The sequence below is a fragment of the Sinocyclocheilus grahami genome, unplaced genomic scaffold (assembly GCF_001515645.1).
Source record: "Sinocyclocheilus grahami isolate Dianchi unplaced genomic scaffold, SAMN03320097.WGS_v1.1 scaffold28.1, whole genome shotgun sequence".
Taxonomy (NCBI): domain Eukaryota; kingdom Metazoa; phylum Chordata; class Actinopteri; order Cypriniformes; family Cyprinidae; genus Sinocyclocheilus; species Sinocyclocheilus grahami.
In genome coordinates, this window is record NW_015505207.1 from 2745514 (window position 1) to 2773072 (window position 27559).

The window sequence follows — 27559 nt, forward strand, 5'->3', positions numbered from 1 at the left end:
CAAACCAATTTCACATGCACATCATTGTATACATACAGTGTAGATGCACAAATACAAACATTCTTGTGGTTTTTAATGCTGCACTGCATATGCATTTGTGCAGAATGTATATGATGAGACTGTATGTGATGGGGTGAGGGCGTCATCCTGACCGCAGCTCAGCGAACACACAGGCATAGTTAACAGAGTAAAGAGGATAACAGGGATTTTTCAGACAGTGACATGCTCCAGAAAATAGAAAAATGCATTATATTTATTGAATGTTATGTGCTGCCAGAGTAGTTCATTTGTGAAGTACCCAGTGTTTTGACAGATTAAAGCAAAGAAGCCCCACCTCAAAAGGACAATTTAGAGTCATTTACAGCTCAACTAACGAATATTATTCATGTATATAGTCCTTTATCAAAATTACAAGCTTCACATTTGTGTATTTTAGCCTCCAGTCTGCTTGCCTGCTAGCTCAATTGTAAAAAGCAAGTCCCAGATGTGGTTCATGCTGTTTCACACCGCATGCATAAACGGCACACAAGTGGTGCTGCAGCTTAACTGCCATAGCAGGCTCACATTGTGCTTTCACACTGACTGTGTTTCTGCTGCATAAAAGAGCTGCCGCTTTATACAGAAACTAAAGGGATTTTTAGTTACCCACAATGAGTATTAGGTGTGTGTAGTTGAGAATTATTATTACAAATGTGATTGTAGCAAGGTGGATCACATTTACATCCAAATAGTAATTCATTTACAATGGAACCCGAACTCTATAATCTTCTTAAATGATTTGGATTGACTCTGATTTACTGATTTGCGGTGTTCGGGTGCCTGTCAATGTTTAAACGTAATGAAGGCAGATAGATGTATTTCTGTGAAAAGTCAAGTAGATGACTCTGTTATTTTGTGTTTCTTTATAAAAGCCAATAATGTGAAATGTGTTAATAAAATTGGTTATAGTGTTTTCAATGTATTTTCTGCTGCATTCAGCACACTTGGAAAAATAGGCTCAAATAGTGAAACTTTACAGGCAAAATAAATATTTGCTGCTATGAGCATGTAGTGTGAAACAGGCCTTTCCTGTGATGTTGGTTATCATTGGTTATATTCTGGCATATAGCTGCATTTGAGTTATATAAAACACATATGTACAGGAAACAGTCCGGTCACAGGGAAGGTGAGGTGACTGTGCTGGAATATTATCAGAGAGACAATGAAAAAGGGAATGACAAAATATGAGGGTAAAGTATGTGTGTGTGTGTGTGTGTGTGTGTGTGTGTGTGTGTGTGTTTAAGGAGGGGGTTTTGTGGTATAGACAGATATGGAAAATAGGAGTGACATACATCTCAGTATGAAGGGATGCCGCTTTGTACTTCCTACTGGGTCTCAGTTATTCTGACCTACTTGGCTCTCCCTCAGGACCAAAAGGCACACAAAGTTTTTATAGGTCCTCATGTCTGTCTACATTAATTTGTGCAAGTGTGTGTGTGTGTGTGTGTGTGTGTGTGTTTAAATACTGTACATTTCTGCTCAAAAAGACTTCTGAGGAATTCTGATTGATTAGATCTAGTTAAGGATTTTAGTGCATTACATTATATTATAACTTTATATCCATCAAATAATCTTGAAAATAAATGTATCATGGTTTCCACAAAAAGCAGCATAAACCTTTAAAAAAACATTGACAATATTAAGAAGCATTATTAACTGAGCATTAATAATAATTGATAATAACTGAGCAGCCGATTGGCATATTACAATGTTTTCTGGAGAATCATGTGACAGTGAAGACTTGAGTAAGGGCTGCTGAAAATTCAACTTTGCCTTCACAGGAATTAAATAAATTTTAAGATATATTAAAATAGAACAAGTTATTTTAAATTGTAATATTTTTCACAATATTGATGTATTTTTGATCAAATAATTGATCAAATTGATGAGCATAAGAGACTTCTTTCAAAACATTAAATTAAATATTACTGACCCCAAACTTTTAAACGGAAGTGTATATGAAAAAAAAACATGAATCTGCCATCTTCATATGCCAATACCAACATTTCATATTCTTTGAACAGGGTTCATCTTTGCATAGATAATTTGAATTACAATGGCAGATCTCTCATATATAAAGGAGCAAATATACACTGGTATATTTAGTAAAAATATCATAGTAAATCGAGGAAAGCCCCTGGCACTGCTAAAAGGTTAATGCCATGCCCTTGAACGGCTGTCAGGTCTATTCTTCCCTGAGTAATTTCATCATGTTGGCTCTGATCTTCTTTCGTCTTCCTGTCATTCAGCCTGGGCCTCTGGAATGTTTTCTCCAGTGAGGAAACTTTAGACGTTAGTGAACAGAATGACTTGGAATAGCAAGCATGTAAGTCATTAGTTACTTGCTAAAGGGTCTATATTTATGTTTGCTTGTTGTGCCCTTGTTTGAGTGTGTCTTACTTGCTAAAGTCATTTTTATTTATAAAACGGATAGCTCTGGCTTTGTAATTTGATTGGATGAATTTCAAAGGCTACATAGATTTATCCATTGTTTCAACCATTGGTTTGGTCTTAAAGCCTTTACAGTATTTTTCGGGCACATGATGATGTTGTCTGATAATCTAATACCTCCATAGAGTGCTGCAGTGGTGACATATCTTTATAGGTCAGTCCTGAAGTTAGCAAAAAAAACAAAAAAAAAACAGTAGGATTGTTCCATTGGCTTTTGGATTATTGCAAAAATAAGTTCTGTGACAATGTTTATGATTCTTACACATTTTGTTCATCATGATAATGTTCACATATGAACACAACATTTATGAATTTTTAAACTTTTAAGCTTAAGCTATATACGAACTACACCACGGTCGCATGATTTGAACATCACCACCATTAAGCTTCTGACAAATCTTTGTCTTAAATTTTTTTTTGAAGAATTTTCCCTAAGAGATTGAGTTAGAATAGTTTGCAAAAGTGTGATTGTAAGCACAATAAGGCTGTAAAATCGAAGTAGTAGAAGTTTACCTGTTCGTCCGTGACAACCTCTGTAGTCCCATTTAACCACTTTTTAACAAGTTGTCTTTTTCAAGACAAGTAAACGCTTTAAAAAAACGCAAGGTGGTATTACTGAGGTATTTTATACAATAAAACATTAAAATGTCTTTAGCTTGTGTTAATTGTCACGAATCCGGTCCATGAACTTCCATCTGCTAGCCATCAGAGGTCACCCTTTCCGATTTCATTGACTCTCGCACTACACACTGTTGCACATCACCCTGTAGATCAGATGTCTACATATCCCATCATTCATTGCACTGATTGCACTCAGCACAGATTGCACACAGCTGTTTACACTGATTGCACCCAGCTGTTTCATATCACTCCCTCACTATTTAACACTCACTCTGATCCCTTCCCTCTGCTGAGTATTGTTTAGCGCATATCTCCAGATAGCTACTCTACAGAGCCCTCAGGCCTTAGCCTTAGCCTTAGCCTTAGCCTTAGCCTTAGCCTTAGCCTTAGCCTTAGCCTTAGCCTTAGCCTTAGCCTTAGCCTTAGCCTTAGCCTTAGCCTTAGCCTTAGCCTTAGCCTTAGCCTTAGCCTTAGCCTTAGCCTTAGCCTTAGCCTTAGCCTTAGCCTTAGCCTTAGCCTTAGCCTTAGCCTTAGCCTTAGCCTTAGCCTTAGCCTTAGCCTTAGCCTTAGCCTTAGCCTTAGCCTTAGCCTTAGCCTTAGCCTTAGCCTTAGCCTTAGCCTTAGCCTTAGCCTTAGCCTTAGCCTTAGCCTTAGCCTTAGCCTTAGCCTTAGCCTTAGCCTTAGCCTTAGCCTTAGCCTTAGCCTTAGCCTTAGCCTTAGCCTTAGCCTTAGCCTTAGCCTTAGCCTTAGCCTTAGCCTTAGCCTTAGCCTTAGCCTTAGCCTTAGCCTTAGCCTTAGCCTTAGCCTTAGCCTTAGCCTTAGCCTTAGCCTTAGCCTTAGCCTTAGCCTTAGCCTTAGCCTTAGCCTTAGCCTTAGCCTTAGCCTTAGCCTTAGCCTTAGCCTTAGCCTTAGCCTTAGCCTTAGCCTTAGCCTTAGCCTTAGCCTTAGCCTTAGCCTTAGCCTTAGCCTTAGCCTTAGCCTTAGCCTTAGCCTTAGCCTTAGCCTTAGCCTTAGCCTTAGCCTTAGCCTTAGCCTTAGCCTTAGCCTTAGCCTTAGCCTTAGCCTTAGCCTTAGCCTTAGCCTTAGCCTTAGCCTTAGCCTTAGCCTTAGCCTTAGCCTTAGCCTTAGCCTTAGCCTTAGCCTTAGCCTTAGCCTTAGCCTTAGCCTTAGCCTTAGCCTTAGCCTTAGCCTTAGCCTTAGCCTTAGCCTTAGCCTTAGCCTTAGCCTTAGCCTTAGCCTTAGCCTTAGCCTTAGCCTTAGCCTTAGCCTTAGCCTTAGCCTTAGCCTTAGCCTTAGCCTTAGCCTTAGCCTTAGCCTTAGCCTTAGCCTTAGCCTTAGCCTTAGCCTTAGCCTTAGCCTTAGCCTTAGCCTTAGCCTTAGCCTTAGCCTTAGCCTTAGCCTTAGCCTTAGCCTTAGCCTTAGCCTTAGCCTTAGCCTTAGCCTTAGCCTTAGCCTTAGCCTTAGCCTTAGCCTTAGCCTTAGCCTTAGCCTTAGCCTTAGCCTTAGCCTTAGCCTTAGCCTTAGCCTTAGCCTTAGCCTTAGCCTTAGCCTTAGCCTTAGCCTTAGCCTTAGCCTTAGCCTTAGCCTTAGCCTTAGCCTTAGCCTTAGCCTTAGCCTTAGCCTTAGCCTTAGCCTTAGCCTTAGCCTTAGCCTTAGCCTTAGCCTTAGCCTTAGCCTTAGCCTTAGCCTTAGCCTTAGCCTTAGCCTTAGCCTTAGCCTTAGCCTTAGCCTTAGCCTTAGCCTTAGCCTTAGCCTTAGCCTTAGCCTTAGCCTTAGCCTTAGCCTTAGCCTTAGCCTTAGCCTTAGCCTTAGCCTTAGCCTTAGCCTTAGCCTTAGCCTTAGCCTTAGCCTTAGCCTTAGCCTTAGCCTTAGCCTTAGCCTTAGCCTTAGCCTTAGCCTTAGCCTTAGCCTTAGCCTTAGCCTTAGCCTTAGCCTTAGCCTTAGCCTTAGCCTTAGCCTTAGCCTTAGCCTTAGCCTTAGCCTTAGCCTTAGCCTTAGCCTTAGCCTTAGCCTTAGCCTTAGCCTTAGCCTTAGCCTTAGCCTTAGCCTTAGCCTTAGCCTTAGCCTTAGCCTTAGCCTTAGCCTTAGCCTTAGCCTTAGCCTTAGCCTTAGCCTTAGCCTTAGCCTTAGCCTTAGCCTTAGCCTTAGCCTTAGCCTTAGCCTTAGCCTTAGCCTTAGCCTTAGCCTTAGCCTTAGCCTTAGCCTTAGCCTTAGCCTTAGCCTTAGCCTTAGCCTTAGCCTTAGCCTTAGCCTTAGCCTTAGCCTTAGCCTTAGCCTTAGCCTTAGCCTTAGCCTTAGCCTTAGCCTTAGCCTTAGCCTTAGCCTTAGCCTTAGCCTTAGCCTTAGCCTTAGCCTTAGCCTTAGCCTTAGCCTTAGCCTTAGCCTTAGCCTTAGCCTTAGCCTTAGCCTTAGCCTTAGCCTTAGCCTTAGCCTTAGCCTTAGCCTTAGCCTTAGCCTTAGCCTTAGCCTTAGCCTTAGCCTTAGCCTTAGCCTTAGCCTTAGCCTTAGCCTTAGCCTTAGCCTTAGCCTTAGCCTTAGCCTTAGCCTTAGCCTTAGCCTTAGCCTTAGCCTTAGCCTTAGCCTTAGCCTTAGCCTTAGCCTTAGCCTTAGCCTTAGCCTTAGCCTTAGCCTTAGCCTTAGCCTTAGCCTTAGCCTTAGCCTTAGCCTTAGCCTTAGCCTTAGCCTTAGCCTTAGCCTTAGCCTTAGCCTTAGCCTTAGCCTTAGCCTTAGCCTTAGCCTTAGCCTTAGCCTTAGCCTTAGCCTTAGCCTTAGCCTTAGCCTTAGCCTTAGCCTTAGCCTTAGCCTTAGCCTTAGCCTTAGCCTTAGCCTTAGCCTTAGCCTTAGCCTTAGCCTTAGCCTTAGCCTTAGCCTTAGCCTTAGCCTTAGCCTTAGCCTTAGCCTTAGCCTTAGCCTTAGCCTTAGCCTTAGCCTTAGCCTTAGCCTTAGCCTTAGCCTTAGCCTTAGCCTTAGCCTTAGCCTTAGCCTTAGCCTTAGCCTTAGCCTTAGCCTTAGCCTTAGCCTTAGCCTTAGCCTTAGCCTTAGCCTTAGCCTTAGCCTTAGCCTTAGCCTTAGCCTTAGCCTTAGCCTTAGCCTTAGCCTTAGCCTTAGCCTTAGCCTTAGCCTTAGCCTTAGCCTTAGCCTTAGCCTTAGCCTTAGCCTTAGCCTTAGCCTTAGCCTTAGCCTTAGCCTTAGCCTTAGCCTTAGCCTTAGCCTTAGCCTTAGCCTTAGCCTTAGCCTTAGCCTTAGCCTTAGCCTTAGCCTTAGCCTTAGCCTTAGCCTTAGCCTTAGCCTTAGCCTTAGCCTTAGCCTTAGCCTTAGCCTTAGCCTTAGCCTTAGCCTTAGCCTTAGCCTTAGCCTTAGCCTTAGCCTTAGCCTTAGCCTTAGCCTTAGCCTTAGCCTTAGCCTTAGCCTTAGCCTTAGCCTTAGCCTTAGCCTTAGCCTTAGCCTTAGCCTTAGCCTTAGCCTTAGCCTTAGCCTTAGCCTTAGCCTTAGCCTTAGCCTTAGCCTTAGCCTTAGCCTTAGCCTTAGCCTTAGCCTTAGCCTTAGCCTTAGCCTTAGCCTTAGCCTTAGCCTTAGCCTTAGCCTTAGCCTTAGCCTTAGCCTTAGCCTTAGCCTTAGCCTTAGCCTTAGCCTTAGCCTTAGCCTTAGCCTTAGCCTTAGCCTTAGCCTTAGCCTTAGCCTTAGCCTTAGCCTTAGCCTTAGCCTTAGCCTTAGCCTTAGCCTTAGCCTTAGCCTTAGCCTTAGCCTTAGCCTTAGCCTTAGCCTTAGCCTTAGCCTTAGCCTTAGCCTTAGCCTTAGCCTTAGCCTTAGCCTTAGCCTTAGCCTTAGCCTTAGCCTTAGCCTTAGCCTTAGCCTTAGCCTTAGCCTTAGCCTTAGCCTTAGCCTTAGCCTTAGCCTTAGCCTTAGCCTTAGCCTTAGCCTTAGCCTTAGCCTTAGCCTTAGCCTTAGCCTTAGCCTTAGCCTTAGCCTTAGCCTTAGCCTTAGCCTTAGCCTTAGCCTTAGCCTTAGCCTTAGCCTTAGCCTTAGCCTTAGCCTTAGCCTTAGCCTTAGCCTTAGCCTTAGCCTTAGCCTTAGCCTTAGCCTTAGCCTTAGCCTTAGCCTTAGCCTTAGCCTTAGCCTTAGCCTTAGCCTTAGCCTTAGCCTTAGCCTTTATGCAAATCTTCCCACATAGTGAGGTAGATATGTGGGGGCGTGTTAGAACGAGCCGTTTTAGGTAGGTGTGGCTGACTCTTAACTTTTATAAAGAATATCTCTTTGGATTTGAGACTTTAGTCTTTGCAACTTTACAGATCTTCTTTATGCACCAAGAGCTTGTAACACTCCAAAGAGAAAGGAAAAATTTAAATCACATCATATGACCCCTTTAAAGGAATGAATGTGATAGTGAGCATTACCATTGTGACCTTGAAAGTAATTAATATAATCAATATTATATAAAACAATGATATTTCATATAATATCAATATTTTGTATAATATCTTTTATATTTTTATATAATAAATATTTTATTATATTACACCACTGTTCAAAAATATGGGGGTCAGTAATTTATTTATTTTTTAAGAAAAAGTTTCTTAAACACCAAAGTAGCATTTTAGAATTATTTCTGATGGATCATGTGCCACTGAAAACTGCTCAAAATTCAACTTTACCATCACAGGAATAAAATAAATTTTTTAATATATTAAAATAGAAAACAGCTATTAAAAATTTTTATAATATTTTTACAATATTACTTTTTTACTGTATTTTTGATCAGCCTTGGTGAACATAAGAGAATTAAAAACATTTGCCAACCCCAAACATTTGAACTGTAGTGTATATGTTTTATAACTTTTTAAAATATTTTATAAATGTATTGTCATTGTGCACTTTGCAAACTCACAACAAAAATAGTCACACATGCACATCATTGTATACATACGGTGTAAAGATGCACAAATACAAACATTCTTCTTGTTTTTAATGCTGCATGGCATATGCATTTGTGCAAAATATATATGATGAGACTGTGTGATGGAGAAAGCGCATCATCCTGACCTCTGAGCTCCAGCTCGGCAAACACACAGGCCACAGAGTTAACAGAGTAAAGAGAATAACAGGAATTTCAGACAGTGACATGCTCCAGAAAATAGAAAAATGCATTTATTTATTGAATGCTATGTGCTGGCAGAGTAATTCATTTGTGAAGTGCTCAGTGTTTTGACAGATTAAAGCAATATTCAGAACTTTAACCTCAAAGAAAAGAAGCCCCACCTCAAAAGTACAATTTAGAGTAATTTACAGCTCAACTAATGAATGTTATTTGTGTATGTAGTTCTTTATCAAAATTACAAGCTTCACATTAGTGCTTTTTTTTAGTCTCCAGTCTGCTTGCTCCATTGTGAAAGCAATTCATGCTGTTTCACACCGCATGCATAAACAGCACGCAAGCGGTGCTGCCGCTTAACTGTCATAGCAGGCTCACATTGTGCTTTCACACTGACTGTGTTTCTGCTGCATAAATGAGCTGCAGCTTTATACAGAAAATAAAATGATTTCTGGTTTACCGTGCAGTTGAGAATTATTATTATGAATGTGATTGTAAGCGAGGTGGATCGCATTAGCATTCAAATAGTAATTAATAGACATTTATTTACAATGGAACCCAAACTCTACAAACTACATATTATCTGGAGTCACTCAGATTTACTGATTTGCAGTGTTCAGGTGCCTGTCAATGTGTAAACTGAATGAAGGCAGATGTATTTTTTGTCAAATGTCAAGTAGTTGACTCTATTATTGTGTTTCTTTATAGAAGCTAATATTGTAATATTGTGTTAATAAAATGTATAGTGTATTCAGTGTATTTTCTGCTACGTTCAGCAGTTGCAAAAATAGGCTCAGTGGTGAAACTTTACGGGCAAAAACATTTTTTCGCTGCTATGCGCATGCAGTGTGAATCAGGCCTAAAATGTATATATGAGTTTTCCCATGATGTTTGTTATCATTGGTTATACGATGGCATAGCTGCATTTGAGTTATATAAAGACACATATGTACAGGAAACAGTCACTTCACAGGGAAGGTGCAGTGACTGTGCTGGAATATTTATAAGAGAGACCATGAAAAAGGGAACGACAGAATTCAAGGGTAAAGTGCGTGTGTGTGTTTAAGGAGGGGGTTTTGTGGTATAGACAGATATGGAAAATAGGAGTGACATACATCTCAGTATGAAGGGATGCCGCTTTGTACTTCCTACTGGGTCTCAGTTATTCTGACCTACTCCTCAGGACCTCAGGACCAAAAGGCACACAAAGTTTTTATAGGTCCTCATGTCTGTCTACATTAATTTGTGCAAGTGTGTGTGTGTGTGTGTGTGTGTGTTTAAATACTGTACATTTCTGCTCAAAAAGACTTCTGAGGAATTCTGATTGATTAGATCTAGTTAAGGATTTTAGTGCATTACATTATATTATAACTTTATATCTATCAAATAATCTTGAAAATAAATGTATCATGGTTTCCACAAAAAGCAGCATAAACCTTTAAAAAAACATTGACAATATTAAGAAGCATTATTAACTGAGCATTAATAATAATTGATAATAACTGAGCAGCCGATTGGCATATTACAATGTTTTCTGGAGAATCATGTGACAGTGAAGACTTGAGTAAGGGCTGCTGAAAATTCAACTTTGCCTTCACAGGAATTAAATAAATTTTAAGATATATTAAAATAGAACAAGTTATTTTAAATTGTAATATTTTTCACAATATTGATGTATTTTTGATCAAATAATTGATCAAATTGATGAGCATAAGAGACTTCTTTCAAAACATTAAATTAAATATTACTGACCCCAAACTTTTAAACGGAAGTGTATATGAAAAAAAAACATGAATCTGCCATCTTCATATGCCAATACCAACATTTCATATTCTTTGAACAGGGTTCATCTTTGCATAGATAATTTGAATTACAATGGCAGATTTCTCATATATAAAGGAGCAAATATACACTGGTATATTTAGTAAAAATATCATAGTAAATCGAGGAAAGCCCCTGGCACTGCTAAAAGGTTAATGCCATGCCCTTGAACGGCTGTCAGGTCTATTCTTCCCTGAGTAATTTCATCATGTTGGCTCTGATCTTCTTTCGTCTTCCTGTCATTCAGCCTGGGCCTCTGGAATGTTTTCTCCAGTGAGGAAACTTTAGACGTTAGTGAACAGAATGACTTGGAATAGCAAGCATGTAAGTCATTAGTTACTTGCTAAAGGGTCTATATTTATGTTTGCTTGTTGTGCCCTTGTTTGAGTGTGTCTTACTTGCTAAAGTCATTTTTATTTATAAAACGGATAGCTCTGGCTTTGTAATTTGATTGGATGAATTTCAAAGGCTACATAGATTTATCCATTGTTTCAACCATTGGTTTGGTCTTAAAGCCTTTACAGTATTTTTCGGGCACATGATGATGTTGTCTGATAATCTAATACCTCCATAGAGTGCTGCAGTGGTGACATATCTTTATAGGTCAGTCCTGAAGTTAGCAAAAAAAACAAAAAAAAAACAGTAGGATTGTTCCATTGGCTTTTGGATTATTGCAAAAATAAGTTCTGTGACAATGTTTATGATTCTTACACATTTTGTTCATCATGATAATGTTCACATATGAACACAACATTTATGAATTTTTAAACTTTTAAGCTTAAGCTATATACGAACTACACCACGGTCGCATGATTTGAACATCACCACCATTAAGCTTCTGACAAATCTTTGTCTTAAATTTTTTTTTGAAGAATTTTCCCTAAGAGATTGAGTTAGAATAGTTTGCAAAAGTGTGATTGTAAGCACAATAAGGCTGTAAAATCGAAGTAGTAGAAGTTTACCTGTTCGTCCGTGACAACCTCTGTAGTCCCATTTAACCACTTTTTAACAAGTTGTCTTTTTCAAGACAAGTAAACGCTTTAAAAAAACGCAAGGTGGTATTACTGAGGTATTTTATACAATAAAACATTAAAATGTCTTTAGCTTGTGTTAATTGTCACGAATCCGGTCCATGAACTTCCATCTGCTAGCCATCAGAGGTCACCCTTTCCGATTTCATTGACTCTCGCACTACACACTGTTGCACATCACCCTGTAGATCAGATGTCTACATATCCCATCATTCATTGCACTGATTGCACTCAGCACAGATTGCACACAGCTGTTTACACTGATTGCACCCAGCTGTTTCATATCACTCCCTCACTATTTAACACTCACTCTGATCCCTTCCCTCTGCTGAGTATTGTTTAGCGCATATCTCCAGATAGCTACTCTACAGAGCCCTCAGGCCTTAGCCTTAGCCTTAGCCTTAGCCTTAGCCTTAGCCTTAGCCTTAGCCTTAGCCTTAGCCTTAGCCTTCTCCTTTAGTCTTGCCCCTTTTTGATTCTGTCTGCCGATCATCGACCTGCGCTAGCCCTAGGATTATTCTTGTGTCTTGCCCGCCATATTCCTCGTTGCCACTGTTTGACCCTGCCTGTCTTATGACCATGTCTCTGTCTTCTCCAAATAAAGCTTTGCATATGGATCCGCATGTCTCACGTCTCGTCAGCCCCATTACATTAATCACAGACCTTATTTCATGTATTTATCAATAAACCCACTCAAAAAAAAACAGACTTCAGCACTCTATTAGCCTCTATCAGAGCGTTATCTCCAATGACAGATGTCTATTTTAGTTCCTCCCCTTCCCCCCAACTCACTCACTCATGACTGTTTGACTTTAATTTATCTCGCTTCTCATGGAAGTTAATAGGCCAGAATCATAATGAGATATTATCTAATCTAATGCAGCTTCTACCTTTTCAAAGCCAGCCTCTGTTGGAATCAAGGAATGTCATGGGTTCAATACAAGTTCATTCAGAATCAAGTTAAAGTCTGTCGAAAGCTGTCAGGTACTACGGAATATCATTTTAAATTATTGTGCTATTAGTTATGTCTGTAATTCTATAATAATGTCCATATTCACTGTTCATTTTTATTTGGAGTTGTGAACCTGAGAAACACATCTATGCAGGTTTCTTTTGGGAAAAAATTAGAGGAAAAGGATGGAGGGTGGAGAAGAGAGAAATGTAGGAGGTTCTCACACTTGTTTACCACTCCTTCGCTTCCTGCTTTTCTTTCTGTGGTACAGCTCAGACTGTGAGAGGGAAATGAGCTGTACTCGAGTCAAGCAAAACACTAACACACATGCAAACACTGCAGTGCTGTAAAATAGTCTGCCCTCTGGTCACAAAGAATCAGCTCATAAGAGTTATTCAGTTAACAAAGGCCTCATTTAAAAAAAGAATCTTTGTGGAATTATTCGGCAGTAAGATCAAATAAACTTGTAAAACATAATATTGTTGTACTTGGGTTAAGGAGTAAGTTGAACCAAAAATGAAAAGTCTGTTATCAGTTATTGACCCTCATTTCATTGTCTCTTTGAGCCCGGTCTCATGAAAATGCGTATCAATATCACAATTTTTTTTGTGTGTGTTTTGCATGCTATTTATACGCAGAAACTGACTTTGGCTTGCATACGAGATGCACGTGTTTGGTGTGCAAATAAAAAAATAAAATATTTTTTGCACTATGTTGGCGTTCATATGATACATATTTTGGTGTACATATAATACGCACCTACCCCACACCCCTAAACCTAACCATTGTGATAATTTCAGTCAAATGTAACTTTACGTTTGTAAAGCACTGTTCAGCCTGGCTTGCTGTGTGAACCTTTGCAACTGTGAAGACTGTTATTGAAGGATGAAACCCACTAGTAGACATTGTTATTATTTTTAGTTGAATATTTTATTTCATATGTGGAAAGCCAATCATTTCAAAAGCTGTTTTTGAAGTCTGAACGGTATAGTAGCAAAAACAGTATAATTTTAGAGGTCAAAAAGGAGGTGGAAAATGGACAAAACATTTTGGTGGTAGAAAAAAATGAAGAGATATGACCTCTTTAACTGTAGTTTGAGGTAGCTGTGTTAGACTTTAGTGCTCAAAAATTTGAGTGTAAATGTGTTTATTGCATATAATGATTACAGCAGTATTTTACACTAGTAGTTGCCTCTGGTTCTAGCAAAACTCTTTTGGAGGTTGATCCTGTGACTTCATCTGATGGGCTCCTTTTTTTTAAATAAAAAAGTTAATGTGCTTCTGTATTTGTGTTTCCACCAACTTTTACAACACGCTTTGCTTCTTTAACCTTTTCCATCTGCCATTTCCTCACTTCTGATGATGACCCCTAAAGTTATTTTTGCACAAGGGTTGGCGCAAACTCTAAACTGTGTAACAGAAAGGGAAATTCTTTTCTTTTCCTTGTTTTTTGAGCTGAAACCATCAGACGATATACTCACTTTAAATTTTTGTCACTATTCTTACACCTACTAATAATCCCTTTTCTTTTGTTACATACAGCTTGTGCATATCCTATATTGTTTTTGTTCGTTGTCTTATTCCTTATTTCTTTGGCCCATAAGCTGTGCATCATGGTTCTTTGAATCTAACAATACCAGGTTATGCCAGGTCTGCCATATTGCATAGTTGCAGCAGTGTTGTTCCTAAACTCATTGAATTGAGCTTAAATATAGTCAATGTTTGGCTCAGTAATTGCTGCATGCAGCTGTATTTTATGTCTGTTATTATTATGATAATACTATTGCTGTCACTTACATGAATTGAAAACTTCTCAATTCAGATTATATTCACTAAACTACATTACCATACAAAATACAGCTTCTATTCATACAAATAGATGCATAAATAAACAAACAAGCCCATAAATAAATATATAAATAGTTGCAGATGAATTACCATCCTTAGTGCAGAATAATTTATAATGGAATTCTAATCTGCGCTGCATTTCACATTCTACTGGCATTCACTCAGACGTCCTGCTGTTAGAAAGTTCTCATTTGTTGTTAGTCTGTCTCTCAGTTCTCAGGTTCATTTATATGCAGATGTATGTGAGCTTTGGGTATTTGTCATTAATATATGCTGAGGAGGGAGACCTGGGTATTTCCGTACTGTCTGTCTGAATTAGCCGTGATGCAGATTTGTCATCTCACCAACAGGGATGGAAAAGTGGGCAAATCAAAAGCTGTAAATGTGTCTTTTTCTGTATTATCGATCCTGAGTCCTGGGTTTAGGCATCTGAGATCACAGGGCTTTTAGGAGTATGTTGAATTTTTTATGTGCATGATATATCTCTGATCCCTTCCCACCTCTTGACAGGATGACAACTGGGGCGAAACCACCACAGCGGTCACTGGAACATCAGACCACAGCTTGTCTCAAGAGGATTTGGCTGGCTTCGGGAAGGAGACAGAAGGTCCAGTAGAGAAATTGAACTGTGTACGCTTCCTTCCTTTGGCCCTCATCCTCCTCCTAGGCCTGCTGGTTCTGATCACCCCCCTGTCCTTCCTGGTGCTGCCCCAGCTGATGTGGCCGGAGCGCCTGCAGACTTGTGGTACTGCCTGTGAGGGCCTGTTTCTCTCGCTGGCGTTCAAGCTCCTCATTCTGCTGCTGGCTGGTTGGGCACTGTTTGTGCGACCGGCACAAGCCTCCCTGCCCCGGATAGCAGTGTTCCGCGCCCTGCTGGGGTTGCTCACGCTCCTTCTGCTGCTCTCCTATTGGCTGTTCTTTGGAGTGCGCATCTTGGACTCGCAGGTATGGGCAAATATGTGTAGTGACCATGAAGAGTCAAGAGAAACATGTTGAGATTTGTGGAAATGTGATTGTGTGAATTCAGTTTTTATAAAATGGATAGTTTCAGCTGTTGATGAGCCGTGTTCAAAGCCATATTGAAATAAATACAGACATGCACACCTTTGAAAGTGGATCATTATTTTTGTGATGCTACTGGCACTGAAATTACACACTTCACTTATAGTATAACCTCCAATTAGACTAAGGACTTTATTTAACTTAAGTTATTGTTTTCTATTTTAATATATTTTAAAATGTAATTTATTCCTGCATGTGATGGTGTCACACGGTCCTTCAGAAATCATTCTGATGTGCTGATTTGGTGCTCAAGAAACATTTCTTCTAGGGATGCACCGATATGAAAATTTTGGCCGATACCGATATGGTGGCCGATATATCGTGCATCCCTAATTTCTTCTTATTATCAATGTTGAAAATCATTATACATTTTTTTCCAGGATTCTTTGATGAAGAGAAAGTTAAAATTAACAGCTTTTATTTCAAATAGATATCTTTTGTAACATGTGTCTTTAATGCCACTTTTGATCAATTTAAAAGGTCCTTGCTGAAAAGTAATAATTTAAAACATTATTAAATTATTTTATAACACCGACAAGAAAAATAAAACAGGATGTATTTTCTTTGAAGAACATCACTGAATTTAGTACAGGTCATTTTGATTCCCTTGGCTTACTGCTTTACTACATGTGCTTGACAGGATGAGAACTACCAAGGCATAGTGCAGTTTGCAGTATCATTGGTGGATGCTCTGCTGTTCATCCATTACCTGGCAGTGGTTCTGCTGGAGATCCGACATCTGCAGCCCTGCTTTTCTCTCTGTGTCGTGCGCTCCACCGATGGAGAGACTCACCACTATAACCTGGGACAGCTCAGGTGCCCGCTGAAACAATGACCAAACTTTGATTAAAATGACTATAATATGCTGTTTAACGGTCTGTTGCACGCTCTTTAGTAAAAAGTAAAAAGAAAGAGGAAGTCAGTAGTCACACTTCAAATTAAAGGTTCCAACTAATGGTCTAATCATTTTAATGGTCTAGTTCTGTAGAAAACCATTTATTTATTGATGTGTTCAAGAATCTAGAAACCAGTAAGGAACCAGCCTGAGGAACCTTTTAGCGATACACTATAGTGAAAATGTTTTTTGATTAGAAGTAGGTTCTTCATTGAAACACAAGAATAATTGAAGATCCTTTATTTTAATACTGTTTTATACATCAAATCTGCAAACCAGCTATATATATTAACACAGAAATATTTTTCAGAACATTAAAGGTCTCTGTAATTGCACTGATTATATGGCTGAGCTGCTTTCTTGCTGAGATATTATATGTACTCGTCTGTGTGCACAAAACTGTGTGTTGTGTGTGTGTGCACTGTTTAATGCATTAATAATGAGGTTGGGCCAAGGGAAAAAGGTCCATTAATCACTCCATTACAGACACTCCCTACTTTGCCCTGCGTTACTTCCCCTCTCCCTTCCTCTCTCCTGCCCATCACTCTCCTTTGTTCTTGCTCTCATTGTTTCATTGGCTGAAGATTTTTGATCCAGTGTTGCTGCAGAATCAAGTGACAGTGTGCACACACACACAAAGCAGAATGAAATCTATTATTATCTGACATCCAATGACTCTGTTTAATGAAATACATGATGGGATTGTGTGTTCCTGTGTTTTAATAGACACATTACCAGTGAATATTACAAGGGTTTTTTTTATAATGTTGATCGGTCTGTCTCTCTCTCTCTCTGTAGCATTCAGCGGGCAGCCCTGGTAATTCTTGAACACTATTATAAGGATTTCTCAGTTCACAACCCTGCCCTACTGACGGCTGCAAAGTCCAGGGCAGCTAAACATCTGGCTGGGCTAAAAGTCTATAATGTAGATGGTGAGTATAATCTGTGTAAAATCACTGTCTGTTTTCTGACCTGACTCTTATTGTTCTCTTGACAAAGACATCCTGAAGTCATTTTGGAATCCCTAAATAGGAAAGGCATCCAAATTGAGATGTCCTTAATATTGTATATCAAATGTTTCTCCTAGACAGAAATGAGAGCCTACGTCTCCTGCTTCACAGATTATTGTCCTGAGAAAAAGTAATGCAACATGTCTCTTCTAGAGTTTTAGAAAAGATCAGTGTCACAAACTGCCAATCAAATGTCAAGATATTTCAACATGAATCTTTCTCAGCATGTTCTTCCAACATCAGATCATCTGAGAAATGCTATATATGTTAAATGTAAACCCTTATAATTGGTAAACCTCAGTACAACTTGACATGAGGTTTTAATGCATTTCATTTAAAATGTCATTTTAAAGCATGCATTGAATCACAATACATTCATTGTTGGGTTTACTCACTGCTGTTAACGGAATATCAAAATTCATGCAAAAACGAAAATTTGCTAGAAATCTACTCACTCTTAAGGCATCTAAGATATACATGAATTTGTTTCTTTATCAGAACAGATTTTGACCAAATTTAGCATTACATCACTTGCTTACCAATGGATCCTCTGCAGTGAATGGGTGCCGTCAGAATGCCCAAACAGCTGATAAAAACATCACAATATTCTACAAGTAATCCACTTGACTTCAGTCCATTAGTTAACATCTTGTGAAGTGAAAAGCTTTGTTTGTGTTAAAAAAAAAAAAAAAAAAAAAATATATATATATATATATATATCAAGGCGCTTTAACTTTAAACAGTTGATTCTGGCCAAAATCGTGTTTAATTCATAATGATGCTTCCTCCAGTAAAACCTCCATATATTGTTGTCCTCTCACAAAATCAATAGACATATTTGTTTAGAACTGTTTTAGAGTGTTTTCACTTGTAAACGGTGCTTCATCTGTGCATATTTCTCTCCTGATTTAGACGAGGTGACTTTTTCACTAGAGAAAGCAGTATGGATAGAGGAGTTGTATTTTAGCCAGTTGGAATAGTTTGAAGTTAAAAACATCTTAATGACAGATTTGATTATTACAAACATGCAGCTTTTTGCTTCAAAAGATGTTGATTGATCGACTGGAGTCATGGATTGTTGTGATATTTTATCAGCTGTGTAGACACGCTCATTCTGACGGCACCCATTAACTGTAATGGATCCACTGGTGAGCAAGTGATGAAATGCTACATTTCTCCAAATCTGTTTTGATAAAGAAAGAAACTTATACATATTAATATACAAAGGTTAAAGGAATAGTTCCCGCAAAAACAAAAATTTGTTTAAAATGTACTCAGCCTCAGGCCACCCAAGATGTAGATAACAATTTACATACAGCATAGAGCATTATATCTGGTTTTTATTTATATATTTATAAGTAAATTATTTGTTTTGTATTTGACCAACCCCACGCTTTTTTCCACTATATATAACCAATTGTTTAATTTGTTTCTAATTGTATCCCTCATGAGGAATTTTAATAGAAACATTTGAGACAAGTTGAGAAAGTTGATACTTGGGATGAGGATAAAATTCTACAGTTGGTTAAATCAACTTAAAACATCGTCTCCTAAGCTGTAAAGTAATATTGTCCTGAATTTATTAAATGTGTGTAGACGTACTAAAACAAACACTTGTGCACACTTTTAATGCAGCAACCGTGTCAATCAGTTACCACCATCATCTAATGAATCTTCTGTAACGTTTCTTTCTGCAGAGTTTAAAGCGAAACTGAAAAGCTATCTTTTCGATTGTAAGTTCATACGGTATAATACATTCAGAAATCCTTTCACAGAGACACTGAATTGTCAAGTGCTCCACATGTCTTGGTTATTTGCTTGCATGCAGTCATTGTACACAGTGCACGAGGTCACAGACTCATCCAAAAAATTGATTTGCATCAAGAAATCCTTCTACATGTCTTGACTTCTATGAAGAAGGTACTCATCTTTGCACTCACTATGCTATAAAATCTGTCAAAAAAAGTCAATAATTCTTCCTCACCCCAGATATCAAAAACACCCAGTCTCTCTCCCTCTCTTCCTCTCTCTTTGTTTGACATTTATGATGTGTTGTCACCACAAGAAATGCACATACACCATGATGCAGAGATGCATACGTGGGATCAAGTTAACCCCTTAAGCACTCAAAACTTCCTTCATGCCTGTGGCTATTGAACCAGGCCAGGAATGTGTGTGTTTGAGTGTGAGTGTGCACGTATATGAAAATCAGCAGAGTGTAGCTCTTTGTGCTTTGCACGGATTGTCAGAGTATTAATAATGCATCACTAGGAAGAAAATCCCCCCTCCCAAAAAAACATTCCAGGTTTCAAAGCGCTCTGAAGTAGTCTATGCTCAACTACATGTTTTTTGTCTGTGTGTTAAATTAGTTTAGTATCTTGTTTCTCTTAATTATTTTCCTTATTTTTATGTGTATATGTGTACATTTTTTTGTATTTGTAATGTTACACATAACAAGTGAGGAAAGGGTGGTTTCAAGATTCGCTGGTCCATTTTTAGTATACTGTATGTGATTTCAGGAGGTGATTCAGTGAGCTATAGAAGAGATCACAAAGCTGCCCTGCTACCAAGGAAAGTCATGCTGCCCTTGGCATGCATTATTAATTATAACTGTGACCTGATTATGGATAAATATGCATAAATAATTCTGTTCACCACATTACTATGCACACAGAGCTAATATGCATTACGTGTGATCATCATAGCCCAATTCCATATGAAGATGTGCTTGGCTGCCAGTGATCTTTTTTGCAGTAGATATAACATACTGTTCAAAAGTTTGGGGTTTGGTACGATTTTTTAAATGATTTTTAAAAGAAGTCTCTAACGCTCACCAAGGCTGCATTCATTTGATCAAAAATACGGTAATGTGAAATATTATTACAATTTATAATAACTGCTTTTCATTTGAATATATTTTAAAATGTCAGTTATTCATGTGATGGCAAAGCTGATTTTTCAGCAGCTATTACTCCAGCCATCAGTGTCACATGATCCTTCAGAAATCATTCTAATATACTGATTTGGTGCTTAAGAAGCATTTCCTTACTATTACAAATGTTGAAAACAGTTGCTGCTTAATACTTTTGTGGAAACCATGATAATTGTTGGGGGGATTCTTTAATGCATAGAAAGATAAGAAGAACAGCATTTATTCACAATATTAATCTTCTGTAATGTGAATGTCTTCACTGTCACCTTTGATCTATTAAATACATCCTTGCTGAATAAAAGTATTATTTTCTTTCAAAGAAAAAAACATCTTACAGAACCCAAACTCATGTACGGTAGTGTATATGACCTGTATGAGAGGTAATAAATGGACAATAAAAAGTGAATGTAAAAAAAAAAGTGAATTATATTACTTATTAATCGTCAAAATAATGACTGCTGTTGAATTACACATTTACATGATAATCTGCATAGGTATCTGTCTTTTTTTGTAATATAGAACAATTTGCATCTGTTCTGTCCCATAATGCTAATCTTTCTCTTTCCAGGTGCTGGTAGCGATACTGCAACCTCTCAATCTCGGGCTAAAATAGCAGCTGCCGCCCGACAGAGAGACACCAGCCACAATGAGCTGTACTACGAGGAAGCAGAGCATGATAGAAGAGTCCGAAAGCGCAGAGCACGGTAAGAGAAACTATAGAGGGACAGAGTTTGTGAAACAAGAAGTATGTGATATACAGAGCATGCAATTAATGAAACTATGAAAGAATAGAGTTGTGGTTTCAATGAAAACTGCTGCAGCTTAATATGCAACTTTTCTCCTTCTAGGCTGGTGGTGGCAGTAGAGGAGGCGTTCACACACGTTAGACGGCTGCAGGAGGAGGATAAAAAGAAGCTGCCAGGAGATGAGATGGATCCACGTGAGGCAGCGCAGGCCATCTTCCCCTCCATGGCTCAAGCACTGCAGAAATACCTGCGCACCACCCGTCAGCAGCACTGCCACAGCATGGACAGTATTCAGGCCCATCTGGCATTCTGCATTACAAACAACATGACTCCAAAGGTGAGACACTGTGTGGCATGAATCTAAACATCTCTTAATTGACACTATCAAAAATGTCCTCAAATATATATGATTCAAGTTCCCATAACAGGAGTGACACTAAAATTATTAGGTTTAAAGTTAAATATTCGAATTGTATATACAATTTACATCCATTTGGATTACAGTAGAGTTTTAATATAAACTAATAAACGACATACGATGCATATTTGTCAGTCATACATAAATGAAACGGGTAAAAACTGATTTCTGTACTAGTACTAATAAACTGAATTTGTTTTAAATACATAATAACCAGGTTTATATATTTAGCATCAATAAATCCTATTGGTTTCAATCCCATACTCATAACTAATCAAATATTGCTAGCAATAGTTTAACCATGTGAATAATGATTTACACTGATTCTAAGCCATTTGAATAATGCGTTTAATATCATTATTTAAATCAAATCAAATCGATGAAAATAGTTAATATGCAATGATTTTGCAGAAATCTTACCTGTTTCTTACCCATTTCATGTATTTATGACTGACGGATATGAGGAATAACATTTGAAATTAAATTTAATTATATTTTATGAGAGCAGCTGTATGCATATAACTAAGCTGCTGACTGTTTATTTTCAGCATGACACCCATTTTAACTTTAAAATTCACTACTACACTGTAAAAAATAAGTGTCATTTTAACTGTAAAATTTTGTAAAAACGCTACGGGAAAAAACTGTTAATAGGTTAACAGTAAGTTCCCGTACTATATACAGGGAAAAACTGTAAAATATCTAACCAGAGATTTCATGTAATTTTACAGTAAAATGCTGTTCATTTTACAGTTTTTAGAAGTAAAAATAACAGATCGATGTATAATTTACAGTCAAAAACTGTAAACTGATATTCCCAGAATGCCCTGCGTGACACTCCACATTTGAAAGTATTTTGTTTAAATAATCATGTTTTTTAAAAAGTTTTTGTTATTAGTTATGTATATTTGGGCTTTATGTTACATCTTCTATTGTTTAATGCATTATTTAAGTATCATGTGTGTTACCATGATGGTGTTTTGTGTTTGCATGAATGACTCTTGCACCTTCTATATAAAAAAAAAAGTGAATTATATTACTTATTAATCGTCAAAATAATGACTGCTGTTGAATTACACATTTACATGATAATCTGCATAGGTATCTGTCTTTTTTTGTAATATAGAACAATTTGCATCTGTTCTGTCCCATAATGCTAATCTTTCTCTTTCCAGGTGCTGGTAGTGATACTGCAACCTCTCAATCTCGGGCTAAAATAGCAGCTGCCGCCCGACAGAGAGACACCAGCCACAATGAGCTGTACTACGAGGAAGCAGAGCATGATAGAAGAGTCCGAAAGCGCAGAGCACGGTAAGAGAAACTATAGAGGGACAGAGTTTGTGAAACAAGAAGTATGTGATATACAGAGCATGCAATTAATGAAACTATGAAAGAATAGAGTTGTGGTTTCAATGAAAACTGCTGCAGCTTAATATGCAACTTTTCTCCTTCTAGGCTGGTGGTGGCAGTAGAGGAGGCGTTCACACACGTTAGACGGCTGCAGGAGGAGGATAAAAAGAAGCTGCCAGGAGATGAGATGGATCCACGTGAGGCAGCGCAGGCCATCTTCCCCTCCATGGCTCAAGCACTGCAGAAATACCTGCGCACCACCCGTCAGCAGCACTGCCACAGCATGGACAGTATTCAGGCCCATCTGGCATTCTGCATTACAAACAACATGACTCCAAAGGTGAGACACTGTGTGGCATGAATCTAAACATCTCTTAATTGACACTATCAAAAATGTCCTCAAATATATATGATTCAAGTTCCCATAACAGGAGTGACACTAAAATTATTAGGTTTAAAGTTAAATATTCGAATTGTATATACAATTTACATCCATTTGGATTACAGTAGAGTTTTAATATAAACTAATAAACGACATACGATGCATATTTGTCAGTCATACATAAATGAAACGGGTAAAAACTGATTTCTGTACTAGTACTAATAAACTGAATTTGTTTTAAATACATAATAACCAGGTTTATATATTTAGCATCAATAAATCCTATTGGTTTCAATCCCATACTCATAACTAATCAAATATTGCTAGCAATAGTTTAACCATGTGAATAATGATTTACACTGATTCTAAGCCATTTGAATAATGCGTTTAATATCATTATTTAAATCAAATCAAATCGATGAAAATAGTTAATATGCAATGATTTTGCAGAAATCTTACCTGTTTCTTAAACATTTCATGTATTTATGACTGACGGATATGAGGAATAACATTTGAAATTAAATTTAATTATATTTTATGAGAGCAGCTGTATGCATATAACTAAGCTGCTGACTGTTTATTTTCAGCATGACACCCATTTTAACTTTAAAATTCACTACTACACTGTAAAAAATAAGTGTCATTTTAACTGTAAAATTTTGTAAAAACGCTACGGGAAAAAACTGTTAATAGGTTAACAGTAAGTTCCCGTACTATATACAGGGAAAAACTGTAAAATATCTAACCAGAGATTTCATGTAATTTTACAGTAAAATGCTGTTCATTTTACAGTTTTTAGAAGTAAAAATAACAGATCGATGTATAATTTACAGTCAAAAACTGTAAACTGATATTCCCAGAATGCCCTGCGTGACACTCCACATTTGAAAGTATTTTGTTTAAATAATCATGTTTTTTAAAAAGTTTTTGTTATTAGTTATGTATATTTGGGCTTTATGTTACATCTTCTATTGTTTAATGCATTATTTAAGTATCATGTGTGTTACCATGATGGTGTTTTGTGTTTGCATGAATGACTCTTGCACCTTCTATATATTAGTATATACTTCCGCTTGTGGCGAAGCTACTTGTGATTAGCTTTGATTTTACCACCTGCATTATTATGGTGGTTGTCAGTATGTTAAAGGTACAAAACAGATTTTAATAGCAGTGTGCGTTGTTGAATTTACTGGTTTACATTCAAATTTTCTTGTTTGTAAATTACAGTTTTATACTGTAAAATGTACAGTTTTTGGCCGTAAATGTGTTTACAGTTTTTCTGTATTTTTTTACAAAATTATTCTGGCAACCACAGCTGCCAACATTTTTTTGTAAAAACTACAGAATTTTTTTTACAGTGTATGTTTGTCAGGAATTTACAATTAAAAGTATTTTGATTTATTCTCCTTGTTAATTAACATACAGTTTCTGAATAATATTTTTACATACTTAAAATTCATAGTATTTATTTTATTCATCATATTTCCTATTTGTGTGTATACACTCAATGGAAATTGAATTGATTTCCACTTTCCACAATTTCTCCAGTAAATGTTTAAAACATCAACTGCAGCAAGTTAAAATTGATGCACTCAGAAGAGAATTGACAATCGTATTCAGTTGCTGTGTGTGTGAGTGCCCTGATAGAACTTTAAGCTTACAAAATCTAACAGTCAGTGATGACGTTATACAGTGCTGCAGCCATGAACATCAAAACCCAGAAGTCTAATTCACCATGGGTCCCCTCGAGATTTTCCTATGGGTTTTTATAATTGGGTTTTCAATTCATGAGTGAAGAAGGTTGTAAATATAAATTGACGACAATTAGCTATTTGAAAGTAAATGATACACACCCATACTTAAAATGCTTTAAAATGTTTAAGCATATGTTTGCATGCGGAACTGTGATTGGTCTTTTGTTTCTTATATCAACTGATCTATCTGCACTACACATTACTATTGTTTCTGTCTGCAATAGCCCTACTGTGTTGTAACAAGGTGTGGTATATGGGCAACTCTGGTAACGCTGCCCTCTCATTCATTGATCTGCTAACCACTATGTTATGCTCACGTGTTCTGATAATAATAGCTTTCTAGGACTAAACATTATTTGGATAATTGGTAAAAAAAAACATTATTAAATATCTTAACCCTACTGTTAGACCTACCTACCTGTCAAAAATGCAACGTTTAAACCTTTTTGCTTTCCTAACAGCAAACAGAGCGCAATGGAGTGCAACAGAGCCGTGCAAGAATCTTGGATTAATTTCTATTTTTTGGGCAGGATTTGTCCTCCTCAATGTTTAGAACTTTTCAGTCAACCTTGTTTTTAGCTATATAGAGAAGTGTCTTGTTATTTGCTTAGAAGTTAATGTCTTTAGCTGATATTTTTACCTTGCTAATAAAAAGGGTTTCTTTCTTCTTCTTCCCCTTCTTCTACTTCCTCCTCCTCTTCTTCTTCCCCTTCTTCTTCCTCTTCTTCTTCCCATTCTTCCTCTTCTTCTTCTTCTTCCACTTCTTCTTCTACTTCTCCTTCTTCTTCTGCTTCTTCCTCTTCTTCTTCTTCTTCTTCTTCTCCTCCTTCTTCCTCTTCTTCTTCTACTTCTCCTTCTTCTTCCAAATAATATAAAACATTTTTTATTAAAAATTGAAAATATTAAAATGGCCTGTTTTTGCTGCAGTAGTCTACATATTGCTGCCTTCAAGTGTACGCATGCCAACCAGTAAACATGCCAACCTTCATAACTTTCTGATGTCCATTTTTATCAATGGAAATTAGAGGAAGGAAGGCCGTAATACTAATGTTGTCCACCAGAGGGAGGCACAAGACAACAAATTATTTTGTAAATGGTTCACCAGATTAATTATGCATAACATTCATTATAGTTTCATAAAGTTTAATAAAGGCTAAACAAAGTCTAATTACAGATAAATAATACCTTCATATTTATATATCCTAAATACAGAAAACATTTGTCAAGTTGTCAGACATGACTGCATATATTGCAGTCCAGTTAAATGAAGAGGCAATATTATTTGTCTGTTGTGGTATGGTACATAAAATAATACTTCCATAGAAAGACACTTAAATAGGCCTACTCGTATTACATTTGAAAAGAGACATGGCCATTGTAACATAACTGTATCCTTTACATGAGGTGTTTCCCAGCGGGCACCTTGATTTCAATTTGACGTCAAATATTAGACAGTGATGTCGGTGCCAATAGCCTTGTGGGCAGCATGCCTTCATAAAACACCATTGAGTTATGGGCGTCCTGTCTACATTAAACAATATCCTCTCTCACTTCCTGTTGTTACTCTGTCCTATTTAAATAACGTCAAAAACTAATATTTTTAATAAATAAATATAAGTCATTGATGACAATGCAGGAACATCATTTTAAATTCAGTTTGGACAGCAATTTGTTGGTAATTAGGTGAAAATAGGAAGTTAATCCCACACTGGAATTGGTTTAATGTAAATGTGGGCCAATATGTTTGACGTTCAATTTACATCAAATCAACATCATTTCAAGTTTTTGACATTAGTTGGATTTGCGTATTTGACCTGTTTTTTTTATGTCAATTTTGATGTGTTTTCAACATCAATTGCCCAATGGGCCATGCTTGGACCCCGATGAACGCCGCTTGCGGCTATATTTTAAAATGCAATTTAGTCTAATTACAAGTACTTAATTTTTAGAATCTGATAAAGTAATCCAGATTATGTAATCAGTTACTACTCTGGAATAATGTCACCTTATCAACCCAGAACTCTGTGACTGTTCTTGAATGGCCCAGCCAGAGCCCTGACTTAAACCCAATTGAGCCTCTCTGGAGAGACCTAAAAATGGCTGTCCACCAACGTTTACCATCCAACCTGACAGAACTGGAGAGGATCTGCAAGGAGGAATGGCAGAGGATCCCCAAATCCAGGTGTGAAAATCTTGTTGCATCTTTCCCAAAAAGACTCATGGCTGTATTAGATCAAAAGGGTGCTTCTACTAAATACTGGGCAAAGGGTCTGAATACTTAGGACCATGTGATTATTTCAGTTTTTCTTTTTTAATAAATCTGCAAAAAGTCAACAATTCTGTGTTCTGTCAATATGGGGTGCTGTGTACATTAATGAGGAAAAAAAATTAACTTAAATGATTTTAGCAAATGGCTGCAATATAACAGAGTGAAAAATTTAAGGGGGTCTGAATACTTTCCGTACCCACTGTATGTTGGTGGAGGGTTTAAGTATCACAAAAGACATCACAATGTCCCTGAGCTGATAAGACTTTTCACTCAGATTGTCATGCTGATCCCTCTTTTCCAGATAAGTCAGGAGCATATTAATTTAGTGGCATAGTCTTTGAAAATAGTTTGAGAGAATCTGAAATGATTTCATTTCAACTGAGCTGGTTTTATTTGCATTTATAATTGAGTTGTTTCTTCACTTTGAGTGGTTTTACTGCAAAGTAACTAAGTTTGCAAGAAAATGTAAATTCCCACTGTATATTTTGTGAATTCATCCATGAATATTTTTTTTTTTTCTTTTTTTGTCGTAATGTTCAATCTAAACTCGATCTTCTGGTGAAGGTGACAAATTTCACCCTGCATGGAGACATATGCCAGACTTCTCTGTCTCTAATATTTTAGTCTGCTTAACCTGCCCCTCGAACAATTGACTGCAAGCTCACATCTCAAAATCTAATGAACAGCCAATGATTAGAACCAAGTCCTCACCCTGCATTCTTGCTGGTATTTGATCATTTCATTGCTCTTCGCAATCAGACCCAACAAAACCGCGTCAGCAGTAGTGCTGGGCGATATACCAGTTCAAACGGTAAGCCGGTTTGAATTACACAAATGGTATGAATTTTGACATTTGTGGCTACGAATTGTAGACAGCGTTGTGGATTGA

At 37.6% G+C, this 27559-nt stretch overlaps 1 protein-coding gene across 1 annotated transcript in view; it reads left to right on the plus strand.

The window, feature by feature from the left end:
• Positions 1-27559, plus strand: part of LOC107570053 (vang-like protein 1) — a 40305-nt gene extending 12746 nt beyond the window's left edge. The window contains exons 4-10 of the mRNA XM_016256249.1: positions 14363-14797; positions 15555-15730; positions 16608-16741; positions 22091-22226; positions 22371-22605; positions 27430-27481; positions 27543-27559. Coding sequence (XP_016111735.1) covers positions 14363-14797; positions 15555-15730; positions 16608-16741; positions 22091-22226; positions 22371-22605; positions 27430-27481; positions 27543-27559 — 1185 coding nt within the window. The remainder of the gene's footprint in view (positions 1-14362; positions 14798-15554; positions 15731-16607; positions 16742-22090; positions 22227-22370; positions 22606-27429; positions 27482-27542) is intronic.